The 20,395-nt window shown below is 40.9% G+C and overlaps 1 protein-coding gene across 14 annotated transcripts in view; it reads left to right on the forward strand.

Annotated features, from left to right (window-relative positions):
• Positions 1–20,395, forward strand: part of KALRN (kalirin RhoGEF kinase) — a 465,057-nt gene that overhangs the window by 318,994 nt on the left and 125,668 nt on the right. For all 14 annotated transcript variants that reach the window (XM_088168302.1, XM_088168303.1, XM_088168297.1 and 11 more), the window contains exons 22-33: positions 2,105–2,287; positions 3,346–3,464; positions 4,658–4,724; positions 5,320–5,429; positions 7,038–7,107; positions 8,768–8,857; positions 12,838–12,930; positions 13,267–13,378; positions 14,509–14,699; positions 15,112–15,213; positions 15,898–16,040; positions 17,188–17,290. In XM_088168302.1, the coding sequence (XP_088024428.1) occupies positions 2,105–2,287; positions 3,346–3,464; positions 4,658–4,724; positions 5,320–5,429; positions 7,038–7,107; positions 8,768–8,857; positions 12,838–12,930; positions 13,267–13,378; positions 14,509–14,699; positions 15,112–15,213; positions 15,898–16,040; positions 17,188–17,290 (1,383 nt within the window). The remainder of the gene's footprint in view (positions 1–2,104; positions 2,288–3,345; positions 3,465–4,657; positions 4,725–5,319; positions 5,430–7,037; positions 7,108–8,767; positions 8,858–12,837; positions 12,931–13,266; positions 13,379–14,508; positions 14,700–15,111; positions 15,214–15,897; positions 16,041–17,187; positions 17,291–20,395) is intronic.

The following is a 20,395-nucleotide window of genomic DNA, read 5'->3' on the forward strand; positions in this document are numbered from 1 at the left end:
TGATCAGAAGAAGGAGAAAGTCCATTTTTCATACAGAGTTCACATCAATCTAGTAAGACATTCCATCCTCAAACAATCATTCTAGAATGGCATAGAGTGACTAATTGTTCTGAACACATCCAAGGTCAGAATGGCCTTACGGTCTCTTTCTTCTGTCATTAAAACCACAATTTGTCTCAGTAATTCCAGCTGGGTTGATCACAGATGATCATTTATCTCATTAGAAATAATCTGCTGATCCCAACAAAGTGATTTAAATAGTCGAGTCTTTAAACTCTGGGGTGAACATTTTTTAATACAAAACTGCATTACCAGGAATATATTAATTTATATGGAGCAATTCTGGGAAATCTGGTGGGGTTTACACCAGTGATTGGATCTGCTTCAGACAAATTAATTCAAACCATAGGTAATTCATAGACAGTGAATCCACAGGGGTATTAACAGTCTCTGATAAGGATGTAAATTGCAGACTTGGACTGCAGGAAGACCATGGCTTTGGTATTATGTAGCTGCATTTCACTTTGTCCTGAAATTGATCTTCTATAATCCTTAAATTCCTCCTTAGGCTGTCCGTGCTTGTATGAGTTTTATTCACAGGCTTTGTGGTGTTCTTGTCCCCTTCTCTTAGCTTAGCTTGCATGTTTCTGAAAATGTGAGATAACTAGCAGTGGATGGAAGGTAATTTCTTCAGACAGGACATATACGACATTCTTTTAACTACTTCTGAATTCTAACCACCCATCATTACTCCACCTGAAATTACATTCTAGCTCATAATTTAATTTTTATCAGAATAATCCAAATTCATAAGTTTCCAAACCATTTTGACTCTTGACTTAGCCTAGGATTGAATTTTAGACCTTGTTCATTATTAACAATTACTGGCTGTTTCTTACACTGACGGTCTTGTTCCCTCGGGCTGTCCTACTGCTCCTACTGCTGATGTAGAATATTTTCACTGCCATGTGCAATCTGGAAAATGCATGCCATTCCCAGACTGATGTTATTCTCAAATTAAGCTCTAGCTGAAAGCCTTCCTGATCCCAGTAACTTTCTGGCCAAACCAATTGTTTGGAATGCAAAATCACCAGTAGCTTTTGGGAATGAATCACCCTTTAAATTTGACAGGAAGTTAGATTTTTACATCTCCATACCTAGCCTTGCTTAGGTACTCATTTAATTTGTTAGGATGATGTCTGATTCAGCCAGATTTTATGCTGGTGAAATTTCTTGAATTTAGTTTCGTGTTTGAAATCTGCTGGATGTTTTCTGATCTGACATGCCTTTGCCCAGTTGTGGTCAGATCCCTGATAATGTCAAGTGTCTGACAGTGTGTCTTGCTTCAGGCATGGTGGAACATCCTCTGTCTTTGACAACAGGCTTGCCAGTGCCTCATTTCCTGGGATAGATTTGGAAGCAGAGCTAAAGTTTATAACTAGGACCTTTGTGCCAGTTTTCACTAAGGGGAAGTCAGAGCCTAAGTGGAATAGAAAAGATCTCTGGAAGGTTTGGGAGCTCAGTGTGTGCTTTGGAGTTCAGGCATCTTTTAGCTGGTGATGTTTTAACTGGACCTAAAATATTGATAGAGGATTTTATAGTAGACCATGAATTTGGATTTAAATTCTGTTTGCTTTTGAAACAGAGTAGTAATGACTCAAAATCACTTCCTGGGTTGATATGTGGTGTATTAATGACCTTCCTACAGAGATCTGCAGATACACCAGGTATAGACTCAGAGTAACCTGGTGTATTTTATGAGATGTGATTTTAAAATCTTGTCTTCTAATCCAAGGCTCACCAAAAATAAGCTCTTGCTTATGGGGAGGAGGTGTGTATAACTTCCAACATGTTTTATGTGTTTGTGTCTGTGGGGTTTCAAAAACTTGACTTTCTATCTTCTTCAGCTTCACAAGTGCCCTTATAAAAATGCCGTTCCTTTCATGATTTACTGAAAGAGTTTCAAGTGTCTGATTCTGTATAAGATGAAGTACAGACACTCTTTAATGATGTAAAAAAAAACTGTGAACTTTTTTAACTGCTGTGTGAGTTAAAAGCTAAGGAAATAATAATAAAACATAACCAAGGACCATATTTTGGGCAGCAAACAAAGGAGAAAGTGAAGCTCCTCATCCAGCTGGCTGACAGCTTTGTAGAAAAAGGACACATACACGCCACTGAAATTAGGAAGTGGGTCACCACCGTCGACAAGCGCTACCGGGACTTCTCTCTCAGGATGGGGAAATACCGCTACTCCCTGGAAAAAGCCCTTGGAATCAACCCAGAGGTACTGTAAGAGCCTGTCCTGTTGGGGTTTTATACAGAGTCACAGAGGAAGGTGAAGCCTGTGGTATGAATGCTGTTGGTTTTTGTGTGTCCATTAGAAACACTGAAAACTCAGCCAGCCCACGTGGCCATGCTCAGAACTGCTTCTGGAGAAAAAGGGTTAAAGGGTTTTCCTGTGGTGGATCAGTGATGTGAGGAGAGGCAGATAAGAATCAGAAAGATTTTGTAAACAAATATTTGCACCATTTTTCAGGAGACCATACAGCCTTCAGGAACAAAGGAGAGAAAAACACATTAATTGAATAAAAGTCTGTTAATTTTGATATAAATCATAAGTCCTGTTCCCACACCATTATTTTGTGTCAAATTCAAACTTTGATTCTAAGTTTTCATTCTCTCATCCTTTAACTAACATAAACAATTGATCCCTAACCTCATTTCTGAACTCTTTTAGGTGAAGTAGAACATCAAAAGAATCAAAATTTAGAATCTCCTGCTATTCCCTGGCCATAGTATTAAGGGGTTGTGCCAGAAGCAGAAACACTTAAAAACCTTTCAGTCAACAACTCTTTGGAATTAAGTATCAAGAATAAGGAATAAATTCCCTCACATCCTCATGGTACTTTACATGCACTGTTCCTCGTAGAGCCTCTGTTTACACAGAGTTCTAACCACAGCCTGGAAAGGTATTCCATGGTAAATGGCCACTGAAAGTTGTCTCTGCATGGTGCTCTACTTTATCAGACTGTTTTTTATGAAGTCCCAGACTAGACAACTAATTTAGATATGAAAGAGTAAGGTAATTTAGACTTTTTAATCAGTATTTATTCCTTGTTAGGAGAAACAATGGAGATTACAATATAATTTTTGGGGTTTTTAAGATTTCTCTCTCATCTTTTTATCACTTCTCACAATACTTCTGCTTCTCTCTAAATTTCCTCCTTTTTGATATTATCTTACTTTTGTCTCTTCTTATCTCTTCGATCTCATGAACATTCTGCACTTTGCACAACAGTAGGATTACAATGAAGTTAAACTCTGTACATTTTTTTTCCCTAGGATAACAAAGACCTAGAACTGGATATCATTCCAGCAAGTCTTTCAGACCGGGAGGTAAAGCTGCGAGATGCAAATCATGAAGTCAATGAAGAAAAAAGGAAGTCAGCCAGGAAGAAAGAGTATGTTCCCAAACACTCTGTCTGCATGGCACATTATCTTCTAAAGAGTAATTCTGTGATATTTGCATGATCAGAACTGACTGACAGTCCTATAACTCCTTCCAGCTGCAGGGCTATTGAGATAAGTCTGCAGGTGTAGGGCAGTTGTTACTTGTAGGATAGAGAATTTCAGAACATAAAAGTTGGATTTCTTTTGGTTTTAATCAGAAGTTAGAAAGGGAAAGTAGTGAGTCAAGAACTTGGATTGACCCCGATGTTGTGGAGTTGCTAGTTTCTTTCTGGTTGTATTTTAAAAGTAACATGAGCAGGAAAAAATAAAGAGCATCTTTAGGGGTCTAAGTATTATCTAAACATTAGTGACCCAAGAGTTCACTTGAAGTTTAGGTTCAAATTTCAGCAAGTGTAGGACTGAGAGAAGCGGAAATAGTTCCTACTAGAGGAAATACTTGAGAGGTGCTTGTTGCACTTAAATCCATAAACAGTCTCTTTTCACAGTGTTCTGTCTTATTTTTTGTGTAAGAATATTGCAAAAGTATTTCTCAGCCCTCTGGAATTGTACTACAAGTCATGATTGATAAGAAACCACTTATACTTTAGAAAATGTTATACTTGGTCTGCCTGTGGCAAATTTGCAAAACATCAGGAATTCCAGCATTGAGGGGCCCAGCCTCAGGCTCTACAGATGCCATTATTGCCTTTCACAGCATCTGGATTTTCTCTGGCCAGATGCCAAGCTGTTGAAGTCTCTTCAAAGTAGTGCTGTCTCCCAAGTCCTTCTGTGTTACCTCTGAAGGTAAAGTTTTAGGGTGACTTCCTACTGACTGTCAACAAAGATGCAAATGTTGTTGGGGAATCACAATTCGTTAATCCTAGGGGGAAAAATTTCTGAGAACCAGCTGATAGTTAAGGATGGACATGTACATGGTAAATCCCATGGACTCAGGGTTGCAGGAATACAGATTAATAGGATTTTGTGCAGAAAAAGATTTTAGAAAATTACTCTACAAGGGAGTGGAGTATGAAGTGATATTTTGGTCGTGGACCTGAAAGGTGCAAAGTAAGGCAGTTGAAGGTCTAGGGTGCAAATACCCTTATTCCATAAGACAACAGGAATGTTTTCTGTTCATTGTTTTCTGTTCATTATATAAATCCTTATAATATCCAAAACACCTAAAATACTCCCCCTTTTTCAGATTCATTATGGCTGAGCTGCTGCAGACAGAGAAAGCTTATGTCAGGGATTTACACGAATGTTTAGAGGTAAGTTATGGTCCAGGAGGTCCCCAGTATTTCCTGGAAGCACATGTTGTCCTCTGCAGGAGGGATGTTCACTTTAATGCACAGCCTGTGCACCTTAAGGATTCAAATCTCTTCCTTTGAATCATCTAATACTAGAGAAACTTCTGGATTTGCACAATCAAATACCTTGCCTAGCTGTACAGCAGGGTGTTGGTGATATTCAAGGCAAAAAACAGAGTGTAATTCAGTCAAATCTGTCAGCTTTCACATTCCTGCAGTCTGACAGTGATTTTTATGTACCTAATGCTACTGTAGTGGCAAATCTGACTTATCTTGCAGCTGTTCCTGCCTGCAGTTTTTGGATACCATCAGGTGGACAGCAAAGACAGGTGTTGTTGGCATGTTTCTGCTTTTTGCTCAGACAACTTCAAAGCATCAGCACTTTGAATTTCTCTGGAGAGCTTTCTGTAACACTGGGGAAAAAAAATTTAGCTTGTTTATTTAATCTCAAAGTACATAGTTCTTTTTCAGCCTGTGCCTTTGGCTATAAAACAGTGAGATCTATTCTTTTCCACTGCATTTATTCACAAAATCAAGAGTTTCTGGTGTCTTCCAGACTTACCTTTGGGAAATGACAAGTGGAGTGGAAGAAATACCAGCTGGGATCCTTAATAAAGAACACATCATCTTTGGCAATATTCAGGAGATATATGACTTCCATAACAAGTAGGTTTTTATTAACAATTGTGTTAATTTTTAGGCACTTGTGCATCTCTGTGAGATCTCTTTCTGCAGAGAACCCCTACAGTACAGTGCACGCCTGAGTGTAAAATAGTTGATCCAAATTTGCAACGTAATGTTTGATTTCTTGTTTTGTTTCTTTTATAAAAATGAATTGCAACTTAGTTCAAACTTCACTTTCAGCTGATTAACAATTTTAAAGTCATATTATACCAAAGCTTTTCAGTCTGATACATGCTTTCCATCTCACACCACGAGATCTAGTTTGTCAAAAATAGAATCTTGGAAAATACAAAGGGGAGAAAGTGGAATTGTTGGCATGAGCTGGGTTAATAAGTAGCTTTCTGCCACTTCTTGGAGACTTTCTGTACTTAATCCGTGACTAACAGTACTCCATCTTGTTAAGACTGTGTACCAGATCAGCTTAGAGGGCATAATTTCCATGGCATAAAGTGAATGCATCAACAGTTACAAACTTAACATTTAGGGGCGCTGGGTCCAACAAGTTCAGTCTGAATTCCAAATCTGTCGTCAGGTTACACTTTGAAAACAAATCAGAGAATCCTTCCCTGTTGGAGTTCTGGGACATTTCAAGTGCTTCAGTCAGATAAATGTGCCATAACATAGGTGCTGCCCAGCAGAGCATGCCATATGCATTCTTTTGTGCAAGCAGCTTCAAAGCCTGATTGCCTTCCCACTTCCTCATTTCTCTGTGGTGCTGTATTTTTGTTCTGGTGACCCTGTCTGATGCCATCTGATTACTCTCCTTTTTGAGTTTCCACTGTTCTCAGCTATCATCCCTCCAGCCCTCAGTCATGTCCCACAGCTTCTTACTGCTGTCATTTCTCTTTTCTCTGACCCCACCTCTTGCAGTCTGCTGCTTCTACACAATTTTTTTTCTTCTAGAACTGCTAAAATAAATGTCCCCTGTCCCCTCCATCAGTGTCCTCCACAGCCTTCTCCTTTGGCTGATGATGCTAAGTCATCCTCCAGCCTGATTCAGAATCCATGTCCAAGGAAGGGCAGCAAAGCTGGTGAATGGTCCAGAAAATATTCTAGAAGGAGCAGCTGAAGAAACTGTTTCATATTCTTCTTTCCACCCAGGCGTTGTACAGGGCTCTATCTGCAAACTTATGTGTCACTTATGGTACAAGCTGTTCAGAGAGAGTTGATTTAAAAAATCTGTGTTTTGGAATGCTATGAAATGCTGAGCTTGTTTAAGTTGTTGTCCTTTGTCCAGTGTGCTGAGCTGGCTGTTGGGGAATCTGGCAGCTTTGGGCTTCCCTTTTTGCTCTTTGTCTGAACCACTACACAACAACTCTTTGAAGATCTGTGTTCAAACAGAACAGTCCTGAACATACTGACTCCCTGCTAGGGATTGCCTCTTTTTCCTTTCTAGTGGAGTTAGGCACGATGGTACTCAAAAAACAAAGCAAACCTTGGCAAGTGACACTTTTTCTGCTGGCTGGACACTTGGGTAGCTTCATAATCAAGATATTAGTATTGATCATTATCACTGATTAACTCATTGGTTATCCTGCATCTCCTGGGTATTTGACTGTAACTAATTACATTGGTGTCTTCATTTTGCAGCATTTTTCTAAAGGAGCTGGAGAAATATGAACAACTGCCTGAGGATGTGGGCCACTGCTTTGTCACCTGGGTAATGAGGCTGCTGCTTCTCATTATTTATTCAAATTAATTCCTCCAGCACAGATGGGAGCAAGCTGGGAATAGGTGCAAGGGTTATGTCCCCAGTGATAAATGAGATTAGGAGCTGGTCTGGAACTGCAACTGCTTTGTCCTTCACCTGCTCCAGGGTGAAGGCTTCCACCTTCCTCCTCAGCAATAGTGTGAAGGTATTCCAGAGCCTCTCCCGTGTCCTGTACTGACCAGCACAACTTGTATTTACCTCTGCTGGTTTCTATTTAGCAGAACTTCATCAAACCAAGCCTGTTTTTAGGGGTGGCATTCATTTCCCTGTGAAAGGCCCTGGGAGGACAGACATTTAAAATCTTAATATACCTTCCTTAAAGAATTTTAGTCATGCCATGAGAACTCCATATAGGCATGAAGTGCATATTTTATTGACTTTTTTCCTCCAGAAATTAGTGTAAAATTTCTGAGCCACTGTCCTCTCTCATTCCATTATGCAATGCCAGGATAATTTCCAACAGGACTTTGAAATCTTGATGCAGAGAGTCTTTGTGAGCGTAGGAGGCTCAGGGAATTGGCTACAGTAATTTATCTGTATGAAAGCTGTTCTCTTTTCAAAATATTTACCAGTCAAGTCAGCCATCTTTGTGTTTTGCCTTATGGTTTATTCATATATCAAAGCAAATAATTAGTATTTTAAGAGTAAAGATAGAATATTTTCACTTATCCAAAAAAATGAGCATGTTTAGATGATTTCAGATGGGATTTTAATTTAAAAACATGTCATAAGTCTTGATGAAATGGATTCAGAAATATTGTTACCTGTTTAGGAAAGATAAATGCATTTATGTATCATCATCTGCAAAATCTTCATGGTACTGTAAGATACTACTGCATCATCTCAGCAAAGGTACATGTCCAGAGCTGTGTGTGTGGTTACAGATATAGATACAAAGCTGCCTGCACAAGTGCAGGATCCTGTTGTTTAGATATCTGGAATAAAAAATGCAATAGCAATAAAGAGAAAACATCCTCCTCTTTTATTTGCCTCCCTCTTCTTGAGACCAGAGTACATTAATAAGAGGTGGGAGTCCACAGATGCTTTAATTTCTGCTTAAAATAAACAAATTAGGAAATAAAATGCAAAACACTTCCAGCACAATATAAAATTTGAGCCACTGAAGTTTGAATTAAAGTAGGAAAGGCAAGTCTGGGCCAAGCGTCACAAATTTGAAGTAAAAAATGTTGGCTTGTGCCAGTTTAAACTAGGTGAGTCAGTTGTCCAGTTTCTAGACTGCCTTTATCTTCAAGTAGGTGATAGAGTTAACACTTCATGACTGAGTTTTGAGACCTTCAAATTCTTGTGTAACATTCTTAGAGCTCTTAGAAATCATTTTACAGCTGGATTAAAGTTTTAGGCCTTCCCCTCTGTGATATTTGTTAAAGAAAGCCTCCCACAGCCCTCAGAACTACTCAAGCAAGGTATGAACCTTAAAGTCTTCTGCTCTTAATTTGCAGTTCTTGTGCTGCTTGGTGGCAAGGGTGGGAGTGGTGGTGGGTGTGTGTGAGAGAGTTGTCACCTGTATTTATCCTGGTGTGCCTTAATAAAAGCTGTGGGAGCAGAGAAATAGCTTATCTTGCTTTTCCTTTGATGTTTGTTTTCACAGGCAGATAAATTTCAGATGTATGTCACCTACTGCAAAAACAAGCCTGACTCCAGCCAGCTCATCCTGGAACATGCAGGGACTTTCTTTGATGTAAGCAGCCATTGCTGTTTTCCTTCCACACCCCTGGTGCAGCTGAAACACCTCTTTTTTACACTCAAGCTACGGGTTCCTTTCTGTGCCTTGGCATTTGGGATTTTTATTCTGCTGCAATATGACATGCTGTGAGAACTGATAGGCTGTGGTGTGATGTGTGCTGAGGTGTGGAGACACACATTCTTATGGGAACCTTTGGGCATTTTTCAGACCCAACCCTTTCTAAAGATCTGGTTTAGATGTAATCTCTGTTTCTGGGTTAGTGACAAAATGAAAATCTCAGATTGCATTATATATTATGACCTAAAATCCCTTAATCTAAAACAAGCTCCTATCCTCTTGTTCTGCAAATTCTACTCAGTCTATTCCACATTTACTTCATGGTGCTAATAAGGAACTGCATTTATTCCAATTAGACTATTTCCCATACAAGCACTACAGCCAGTGATAGATGTTTTTAGGCTCCAATTCCAATTTTGTAGACTGAGAAAAATCTTTCAAGTTTTTGAGTGCCTTTAAACCAAGCTCTTCCTCTTATTTAAGTTCATCCATTTTGCCATGCTTGTCTGCTACCTTATAGCTTTAATTAGTTGTCTTTCTGGGGAAAAAGAAAAAAGTGCTAAGACCTCTCTTCCAAAGCATTGAAAGTGTTTGCAAATGTTAACAGAGCAGCAGGATCCAAGCTGTGATGGAGTTGGCAGCTGACATAAATCAGCTCCTCTGGAGTTGGTTCGTGCCAATGGTTACAGCATTTCAGTGTCACTCGACAATGAAAGGTCTCACATGAGCCACGGGAAAAGTGATGAGCACCTTTTTCTTTCGCCTTGTTAGGGGATGGTCTAAAAGCCGAATGGAGCTGAGGGGGTTTTCCAGGAGGTGGCGCCTGAGCCTCTGGAATGGTTTGTACTGGTCGGCGACTCTGGAGGCTCGGAGCTGCCTTAGGTGTCCATCAGTGCAGTCTGCACAGGTTAAAAGCTTTTCCTCTCTGTATGGGCTGGAAAGCTGCCTGATATTGCTTAGTAGTGAATATTCGTGTGTCAGCATCTGCTCTTTTGCCAGGGGGAGGTGTTTGATTTCCATCACCCAGTGATGCCTGTGCAAAAAGAGAAAGCTGACTATCCCCCAAAAAATCCTCAAGGAGGCACTCAGTGTTAGTGACTTAGGTAATGCAATAGATCCTTCTTACCTTGGTATTGGAGTGGCAGTGGTTCAGGGGTGGGACAGCCTGGCACAAGGAATACAGAGAAAATAGTTGGCTCTTTTTGCCAGGCAGAACCTGGAATTTCCCAAAAGCCTGATGATGAGGGTGAATTATCTAGAATAACACCCCTTAGTAAGAAGCATGCTTTAAAATCACAAGTGTTCCTCAGATTTCTTAAGCTTTCATGGAAAGCCACCTTTGAGATTATAACAAGCAGTCCTAGTAATTGTTTGAACCTTTCAAGCCTATGGAATACTTGCAGCTACAGGGTTCACTCTAAGGGTTAACTGATTAGGAGAAGGAGCAAAGATAGGTGACATATCACATTTGAAACCATGAAGAGAATTACAAGCGATGCTGAGAGCTGGGATGTTCTCAGGATGTAAGTGAAGCCATGTATAGAAAAGCAATTTATTTTATTGAACCAGTTGAGACAGGTGGAAAACAATGCACAAACTCTCAACTGTGAAATGTTCCTAATTTATCCTACAGCATTAGTCTAATAAAGCATAAAGATTACCATCTTCCCTCCCTACAGATGGTGCTCATAAAATTCAGAAGTTGTTGGTATGGTTATATTAGCTGGAAATTGCACAGGGAATGAAAATAGTGTGTTTATTCTGATTTAACTGCAGTAGACTTTGCTCTTTCAGCTTTTGTGTCTGTCTTGTTCATCATTACTTAAAATCGTGTTCTTTATTCAGCAGTTTCAAAGATAAATTATGCATGCCATGTTTAGCAAATTTTAATATTTGTAATACCATATACTTCAGGCTAGTAAGGTATATTTTTGATTACCAACATATGTTAGCTGTCAACTTCAATTGGTAGAATCAGCATATTATTGAGGTAATCAAGTTGATTTTTGTGTCTTTAGTTAAGCAAACTTTGATCTTTGGGACAGAGTTTGGTTGAGACATGTACATGCTTCTACTATTTGGAATCCTTTTTTTTCTTTGAATCTTGGAAAAGATCCAGTTTTATATTCAAGAAGCCACAGGGCACTTTTGATTTGCACGACCAGCAAGGAACATGGTAAAGCTCAGTGACTTTGGTAGTATTGCAGAGCATGGTGTTCCTGCATGGATGAGGGTTCTTGGACAGTTTCTCTGCTGAGCCACAATGTCCCCTAGGAAATGAGCAGAGGCACAAACAGGGTCTTACTCCAACACTTCAGGGAGCAGAGGGAGGAGCTGCAGGGAGAAGGTCCCTTCCCAGCAGTGCATTTGTCAAATGTCACTCACCAACCCGCTGTGTCTCTGCACAGTCTGACCAGGGAGCATCCTGGCAGAGCAAGGAGTGCCCAAAGGGGAGGCATCTTGCTGAGAGCGTGCCCTGCTCTTCAGACAGCTGGGAGGAAGGAGCAGGGCTAATTTTTTTACTTGGATCCTACAAAAACAAGTGTACTTTGCCAGCTCCAGGAAGTTCATAGACGTGGCTGAGGTCTTGCTGGCTCCTGCAGTTACAAATTGAGTCTCAGCCATGTGCTCTGCAGGCACAGTTCCTCTGTGAAGTCAGCTATGTCTCAGCTTCATGCAAACTCCATTAACCCCCAAACAGAGCCCCTTCCCTTTTGGGTGTTCTTCATGGCACCAGAGCTATTTAAAAAAAAAAAAAGAACCACAAAAACTTTTTTGGTAAAAGAAACCAAACCAACAAACCAAAAATCTGTTGGTACATTGCAGAAAATTGAGTGTTTTTTGCATCCAGCATTAAGACAAACACTGGAGCTAAAAAGAAGCAGTAACCTCCCTATTACTCAGCAGAAAATCAGATTGTATACAAAAGGAAAATCTCTGTTCTTGGCAGGTCTTCTCCCTTCATCTTCCATAACTTCTTCACTTTACAGTCTCAAATTTACACTTCAGTAGCTGGAGAAAAGTCCCATTCCCTCTTTCTATGTGCTTCCTTAGGAATTAAGGATTTTCTGGTAGCCAGGAACAAAGCAAGGCATGTCCAGGGCCTGACAGAGACAGAAGGGTTTCCAATCTGTTCTATTTCAGCAGAGAATCTGTCCCTGTAGGGCATGAGTTTGGAGTCTTTTAGATGGCTAAATATGTTCATTAGGGTCCTGTAGGATTTTCAAGAGCTTCTAACTCCCCCTGGAGCAACTGGGGGGAGCCAGCTGAGCCCTTTGCAGCCCTCAGCAGGTCTATGACATCTCCAGAAATTCGTGAGCACATCACACTGATCAGCCCAGACATTTTGGTTGAGGTTCAGGTGGTGAAACAGAAATCTTCAGTGCTGTAACAGATATCAGAAGGGGATATCTCTCCTGGTCCCCAGATGCCACCTCAGAGTAGAGCAGGTCTGCCAGCAGTGTGTCAGACCTGTTATTCCCACGTGGATATTTCAGCTACCCCAGGGCTCTCAAATGGGACTCAATGCCTATGTTTAGACAGCTAAATTACACCCTACTCATGCAATTTAATTTAATGTCACTTCGTTTTAATTGAATGTTAAGACTCCGCTTTCAGCCTTCATAGCTAGGGGAAACCAGATGACATGACAGGTAAGTCGTATTTAAATCAAGGCCTGTTTACTCAGCAGAGCTTTAGCTTGACTTGCAGAGGGACCTTGCAGTTTAAGTGGCCTTAGGGGCACTTTGCAGTTTATTGCCAGCCTCACTGAAACCACACTTACATGCATGTGAGCTTAGAGTTAAAAATCTAAACATAGAATGCAGGGATCCAGAGCTAAAATTAGTTATGGGTGGTTCTGTCTGGCAGGGGGTTTATAGTTTTCCATGACTGACTGCTGTTTTTATCCCTTCTAGGAAATTCAGCAAAGACATGGGCTGGCCAACTCCATCTCTTCTTATTTAATCAAGCCTGTCCAGAGGATCACAAAATACCAACTCCTACTGAAGGTACCTCAGTGAGCTGCACAGATCAGCTGTGCACAGATCAGAGCAAGTTCACAGGTGTAAGGAGTTGCCTTTTGCTTAAGGGAGCTGCTTCATGACCTGTAAGCATAAGTGCCCAGAAATCTTCCAAGGGCACAATCTCCCTCGAGAGCACCTTGTTTTGTCTTGAGTTATAATTGTTCCCAGGTGACCCCACTATTTGTGAGCATCCACAGTGGGGTTTGCTGCAGTTCAGCTTTCTCCTGTCTCTGAAACAGCTTGCAGGGACCAGATAGCCCGGCTGGGTGTGAAGGCAGCACATGGATCAGTTTGTTTATGGCTGTCTGCATTGCTTCTTAGGAACTGCTGACCTGCTGTGAGGAGGGCAAAGGGGAGCTGAAGGATGGTCTGGAAGTGATGCTCAGTGTCCCAAAGAAGGCCAACGATGCAATGCATGTCAGCATGCTGGAAGGTGGGCAGGGGCCAGGGCCCTGCGGGTGGGCAGGGAGGGACCTGCTGAGAAATGAAGTTTGTTAGTAGCTTGTGGTGGAAGTTAGTAGAGGTTGATTGTAGCAATACTGTTGTTTCATCGTAATTTTTAGGTACCTCCTGGCTTCTTCTGATATTTCTCATAATTGAAATGGAAAGAATAAAGCTGGTTAGGAAGTTTGGGGGGCAGGAGAGGAGGGGAGTATCTTCTATATGTGCATATATGTACATATGTATGTATGCATATATATATGTATGTATGCATATATATATATGCAATGTATGTATATATATATTTAGCTAAAACATTCCTTCTCCATTAAACAAAATAATCCCCTCCTGAAACAGTATCAGTTTAGCTGCTGACAGCTGTAAAAATTATTGGATGAAAACATTTCATAATACTGTTTCAACATTTCAGAAGTTCTGGTTTTCTGAGTCAAAACAGCTTGTGTTTCAAAATGTTAGCATAGTTATGCCAACAATTTAAAAAGAACCATTAAAAATATTTTAAAGCTACAGAAAAAAAATTTGATTGGCACAAAGCAAAGTCTTTTATTGGCTTATTATTGTGAGTAGTGTTTCTGAAATGTAAAAATTTTATTCTAAGATGCTTTGTTGTGTCTCACACATTTTCTTGGCCTGGGAAAATAATTTCCAGCCTGGCTTGAGGAAAACCAAGAAACAAGCAGAATATTAAACCAAGGGAACAAAGGAACTGGTGCCAGTAGCCAGGCAGCCCAATAAGCCCAGGTGATTAAAATTGCAGGAGGGCAAACGGAATTTGTAATGAAGTGCATAGGATTTCTTGCAATGCAATCTGTGTACAGTAACCACCACTGAAACCTTCATATTGTTTTTGAGTAATTATTACAATGCTTCAGCAGCAGCCTAATTTAGCACATATGATATATTTGACCTCTGATGAAGTAATTATGTTGCTGCAGCAGAAAAAAAAAGGAAAAAGAAAAATATTATCATGGGGGCAATAGATAACCGTTATTGTCCTTTTATAATATGAAAGAAAACCTTTTATGTTAAATCTTTACTGCTCTGGTGTTTCTGTGAATTGTTCCAAGAATAAATACAAGTGATTGTATTTTGTGGTTTTAGGGTTTGATGAGAACCTGGATGTCCAGGGAGAGCTGATTCTTCAGGATTCCTTCCAAGTGTGGGATCCCAAGTCTCTCATTCGGAAGGGCCGTGAGAGGCATTTGTTTCTCTTTGAAATCTCTTTGGTGTTTAGCAAAGAGATCAAAGATTCTTCAGGACACACAAAATATGTTTACAAGAACAAGTTACTGGTAGGTGTGGCTGCAAAGGAAATACTCTGGGTGTTGTGTTTTTGTAGGTAGAAATGGTGTTTTGGAGGCTCATACGTCCCCTGCTGGGTTGGGGATACTTTTGCCTCTGGAAGGGTTGGCCCTGAGTCCTGCAGGACTCACCTGGAAGTCAGCCTGCAGTGAGTCTGGAGAGGTTTAAGGTAGTGAGATGTGAAGGGTGGGGGGAAATGCAAGCAGGATCGCTCCAGCCATTCACTTCCCTGCCACCCCAGAGCTTTTCTGTTTCTTTTATCTATGTATAGCAAACAGAGAAAAGATCCCGTTCCCCTACCTATCCCAGCCTCCCCACTTCTTCCTACAAGTTCAAAGTTTTCTGGACTCATGATGAAGCTTCATATATATGAAATATTTCATCATCTCTCCTCCACACTAGACCTCAGAACTGGGAGTGACTGAACATGTTGAAGGAGATCCCTGCAAATTTGCTTTGTGGTCTGGACGAACACCATCCTCAGACAATAAAACAGTGCTGAAAGTAAGTATTTTCTGTTTGTTTTCTTTGCCTTTAGCACTTCTAGTTCAAACCTTGGAAGTCCTGAATGAAAGGTCAGTTTCTTCCCTCCTCATATTCACATGGCTTCCATATCTGCCCATGGGGTCATGCCTGCACCAGGAGCAGCTGAGCTCTAAGGCCTCAGTAGCAATTGGGACAGTTGTGCAGCCTTGCTGGAATTGCATCTCCTCTTGCAGCCTGGGTTCAGCAGCTGCACACTGACACAGGGCAGGTCTCAGGGTGCTTGGCTGGGAGGTGTAATTCTCTTAGTCCTTTCCCACTGGGCTTATCAACAACCAGCCTCTTCCACAGACCTCCACAACCAACAGCCTGTTCTGTCGAGTGAGTCTCTGCTGAAGAATCCTGTTACAGTTGTTTTGTCTAAGGAAATCCCAGCTGTGCACTGATAACCTGCTTCCCCTCTACAGAGCATGCTGTATTGCTAGCATTACATGTATTTATCCAGAGCTTAGCTGCTTTGCTGTTGCTTGCCAAGTAGGTCTGGTCAGAATGCTCTCAGTTCCCTGGGGTCACCAGGTACTCCAGCAGCTGCAACAGTGCAGCAGAGAGAACAAAATCATGACATTCATCAGCTGACCATGACTCCTCTACATGGGAGGTGAGAACACGATAAAGTCTCTGTCTTTCTGCTCTGTGAAACTTTAGGCATCCAGTATTGAAACAAAACAGGAATGGATCAAAAATATCCGGGAAGTTATTCAAGAAAGGATCATTCATCTGAAAGGAGCTCTGAAAGAGCCAATTCAGCTCCCCAAGACACCAGCAAAGCAGCGAAACAACAGTAGAAGGTAACTTCAGTCATTGCCCACAACACAAAATCACTAGTGTTTTCTCAACCCACAGCAATGTGGTGTCTGTGCCTTTTACTGGTTTTTACTGTAATCAAATAGTTTTCATTGTCTTTCCCTTTTATATGTTGTCTTGGCAAAAATAGCTAGAAATCTTTTTTATGATATACGTAAAAAGAGCTTTCATTTTATGCTCCAAAGTATAGAGAGAAACAGTAAAAATTCTTCAGAGTCTAAGGTTATAGTGATTTCTAAAGTAGATTCTACTTCTTCACATTTGAGTAAAACCAGATCTTTTTTTCCTTGTTTGGCATGTTTAATTGTTTGGCAATCGAAATCATAGTTAATCCTAACAATATATTGAAGAATATATAGTGGATAATCTGTATTTCATCCTCAAATACAAACTTGTTTCAGCCTGTCAAGTAATTTTTTTGTCAACTTGTTCAATCCCGGATTAAATAGTAATTATAGATAATGAATTGTTCTTTTTCTCTTTTGGCATTCCTAAAAGCCACCTGTAATGTGAGCATCTTAATTTCCTCATCAAATTTTATCCCTCTTTTACTTCAGGCTGTTTTATAGAGACATCCAAAGCATAAATAGCCAAGTCACGCAGGAGACTTGTAGCAAAGCAGAAATCCAGACATTTCCTCTAAGAACATGCTCCAGTACAAAAGTTTTCTTTTGCATAATGGAAACATACTTTTTCTTTGTCCCTAAGTATATATTTTGTATCATTTAAATATTTACTTTGAAAGACCACATCTATGATAAACATTTATGATAATTTTATCTGTACAGCCAAAGGGAAGAAAATACCCTGTGTTAGATGCCTCAGTGAGGTAAATAGATAGAGCTCTACCTGTCTTTATCTATGCTTGAATAGCATATTTATGGGTTAGTATTAAATTCCTGAAGAAATTGAAACAGATGTTGTGATTATGTGCAAATCCAAACTCCATGGCTGAGGGTGACATCATTCTAAATTGCAAGAGCTCTATAGCATCATGGGCTGCCTCAATGGGGTAATTTTAGCACAATCCAGCTCTGTCCTGCTGACTCGGCACTTAACTCCTCCGGTAAGGCTGTGCTCACTGGTGGTGTGTTAAGGAATGTCATTGCTTCCCAATCACATCTCTTGCAGAGATGGAATAGATGATGCAGACAGCCAAGGGGATGGCAGCAGTCAGCCTGACACCATTTCCATTGCCTCCAGGACATCACAGAACACAGTGGACAGTGATAAGGTAGGACTGAAATGTGACAATACGTGGCAGATAATTGCCCCCAGAAAAATGTAAATGAAAAGCAGAATAGAAGGCAACCTGTCTTCTGAGTGAGCTGAAACTTGTATTCCCCTTTTCTAGGTTATAAAAACCCAGTCTGTTTCTGTGTGCTCATCAGTACTGCTCTTCTACACAGCAGCATCTCTGTTACTGCTGCTTGTTTGTGGTTAATACACAGAGGTTCAATTGGCTCTGAAGAAACAGCCCAGAGCAGCCTTTTCTTGCCTAGTAAATCTCATCCTGTGAGATGCAGCTGCTGAGCGAGCAAACATCTGCTTATGTTACATATTTCCCTCTGAGCTGCAATCAGTTGTTTGTTGGAGGGAATGCAGGTACTTACACACTAATTAATGCAGCCACACTGGGATCCTGGCTGGTATCTTGAGAGCCTGGGAAACCTCCCATTTCCAGAGACTGTGATTCTGGACCCCTCTCCTCACAGACATATGCTGGAGCATATGGATGGCCCTGAGGAATGCTAGATTCAGTTGGAATGCTGCACACTGTCGGCACGTATGTACTTGGCATTTTACTTGTCAGACAATCTGAGGATGCCTCACTTGAATTTGTCACCCTCATACCTCCAGCTGTGCTCTTCCACTGCATTAGCAGTTGATTGTAGGAGAAAATGGGCAGTTAATACCTTAGCTACACTGATGGAGTTTGTCATATCCCCTGAGAGAATGCCCATATTCTCTTCAGGTGTTGTTTTGAAATCACATGTAACTTGAAAAAAGCTGAATTCTCCCATGCCTTTATGGATTTATCTGTTTGTCAGGGCTTCAATTATGCTGCCACTTAGACAAAGTAGAAGGGTGTCTTCACAAAATCAGAGTCCAAGCTTTGGTTGTAAAGTTCACAGGTAAGGTTCAGTGCAGATATCGTTTTGAAAGCTGGACTCAGAAATATAAATTAATTGTAAATAAATTACCTTTGTAAGACCATCTGTTGTATTCATCTTAAATGCACATCCCCATGATTTTACTGTTTTGTCCAATAACGTACATTAGAAAAGTATTAAGCCTGACAATCCAAAGGCCACTGTAACGTATGCAAATACTTTGCCTGATGTCTGAGAAGTCTTCAATCCACATGGACTTGTCTTACTTTCTGTGTTTTTCACATTTATCATTCCTGCTAAAAGGCCCTGACTTAGTGCAGTACTTGAGCTCATGCTTAATTTTAAGCACTCACCTAAGCTTTGCTTGTTTTCCCCCAGCCCATTGTCTTGGTTGCATGAATTCTGGCCACGTCTAGGTAAGATGCTCCATGTTGCATGCTGCAGCTGCATACAAGGGCTATGGTGCCAACACAGACTGTGTACCCTGAAAGACAGCCCATCATGGCAGGAGTTGGTTTAAAGATGCAAGAGTGGAAACATTTATAGGAATTTCTATACAAAACCTTGTTTGAACTGAACAGCAAATGTCTATGACATAAACTGAGTAAAGATCGTACAGGGAAGAAGTTGTTACCACTGGGGAAAGGGTTGTGTCATGTTTTTAACTTTTTTGAGGTGGGTAGGTTCACTTGCTGACTTAAGGCTGTGTGCTTTTTTGTCCTGTTATACATTTAATGAATAGAAACAAATTGGAGTGTACAGCTAAGGCTAAAGGTTGCTTGTATGTGCTTTGTTGAATCTGAGGTAGTGGTCTATAAACCTTAACTAGAGAGGCAGCTCCTGCTGAACAGTTTCCTTATTGTCTCTAATGCTAATGCCAGAACACTGTGGAGAATTCAGCTCCTAGAGTCCTGCATTATTTTGTCTTTGCTCCAAGGAGAATGAACTCCCTGCATCTCTTTATAGTTCTCTCGTTTTTTCTGCACAATGTTACCCAAATTAGTGGCAGATGAAGCTGAGCTGCCTTGCCTCCTGCTGAACTGGCAGAGTCACGCCTGTGCTCAGTGTCAGCTCAGACATCCAGCTCACCTGCTGGCACAGAGCCCCCAGCACATGCTGGCCCCTGCTGTGCAGGGACTGTCTTCTCAGCAGATCCAAAGCTCTGAAAGGACTCCTAATGGTGACATTTTACCACATGGGATTTTTTCCTTCAGTGTGTAGTTGAGTTCTTCTTCTAGGAGGGTCTGAATGCAATGTGATTGGACTGGGAGGTTGTATATTCCCGCATGGACTGGTGCTAGTTACAGCACTGGAAGACAGGATCATATCGTGCACTCTAGGTAGGTTTTCTTGGCAGAGTTGACAGTTCCTGGCACACACTGTAGCATACATACTACAGTGAACTCGTGTGGGGCTGATAGCAGCTCCAGTGGGTACAGGGTTCAGCAATTTCCCTGCCTATTTCACTCCAGCATAGTCAGGGAACTTACTCCCATGAATTCACATTCAAGCCTAGAGGCTTTTTGCAGCTGCAGCCTCCATGAGTGACTTCTCTATGTGCCCCAGTGAGATCTCCATCCAGAGGAGCCAATGGAAAGAGCTGCTACCTCTAGAAACTCTGTTTGATCACAGCGGCCTCATCTTCAAACCTTGGCCAAGAGCTCTGCAGTGCCAGCAGTGTGCCAGGATGGCAGCAGATCAATCCTGCCTTGGGACCATCTATGTATTAACTCCTGCCTGAAGCAATTCTCAAGTAAAGCATAAGAGTTGATATTACTCTCTGTAGCTTAAAGAATTCAAAGATTTAGCTGACAGACTTTGTCCTTTCCCTAAACCTTGCTATTATGCCTGAGGATTGCCTAACACATTAGTTGTATGTTCAGACAAGAATGTCAAACAACGTTTTAGACAAAGAAAATCACAACTTCTCAAAGATTCTCAATTTCAAGTAGCACTTCTGCTTAACAGCACACCTCATGCCTCGAGTCATATCTATTTCTTTCAACTTATTTGTGAGTCAGCTCCTCCTGAGTTGTAAGTAGCAATTTCTGTTTTCTCTCACCATGGCACAGCCCTGGAGCTAAGCTTTACTTTTGCATTTCAAACCCTAAAAAGACAAAAAGGTTTTTTATTGTTAAGTGGGAATGAAATAGCCTTACTGTAAATTCAGCAAGGATTTTTTTTCTCTCAAGACATCTGAATGTAGCCAAAACATTTATCAGGGG

This window comes from Sturnus vulgaris, chromosome 7, assembly GCF_052056855.1.
Source record: "Sturnus vulgaris isolate bStuVul1 chromosome 7, bStuVul1.hap1, whole genome shotgun sequence".
Taxonomy (NCBI): domain Eukaryota; kingdom Metazoa; phylum Chordata; class Aves; order Passeriformes; family Sturnidae; genus Sturnus; species Sturnus vulgaris.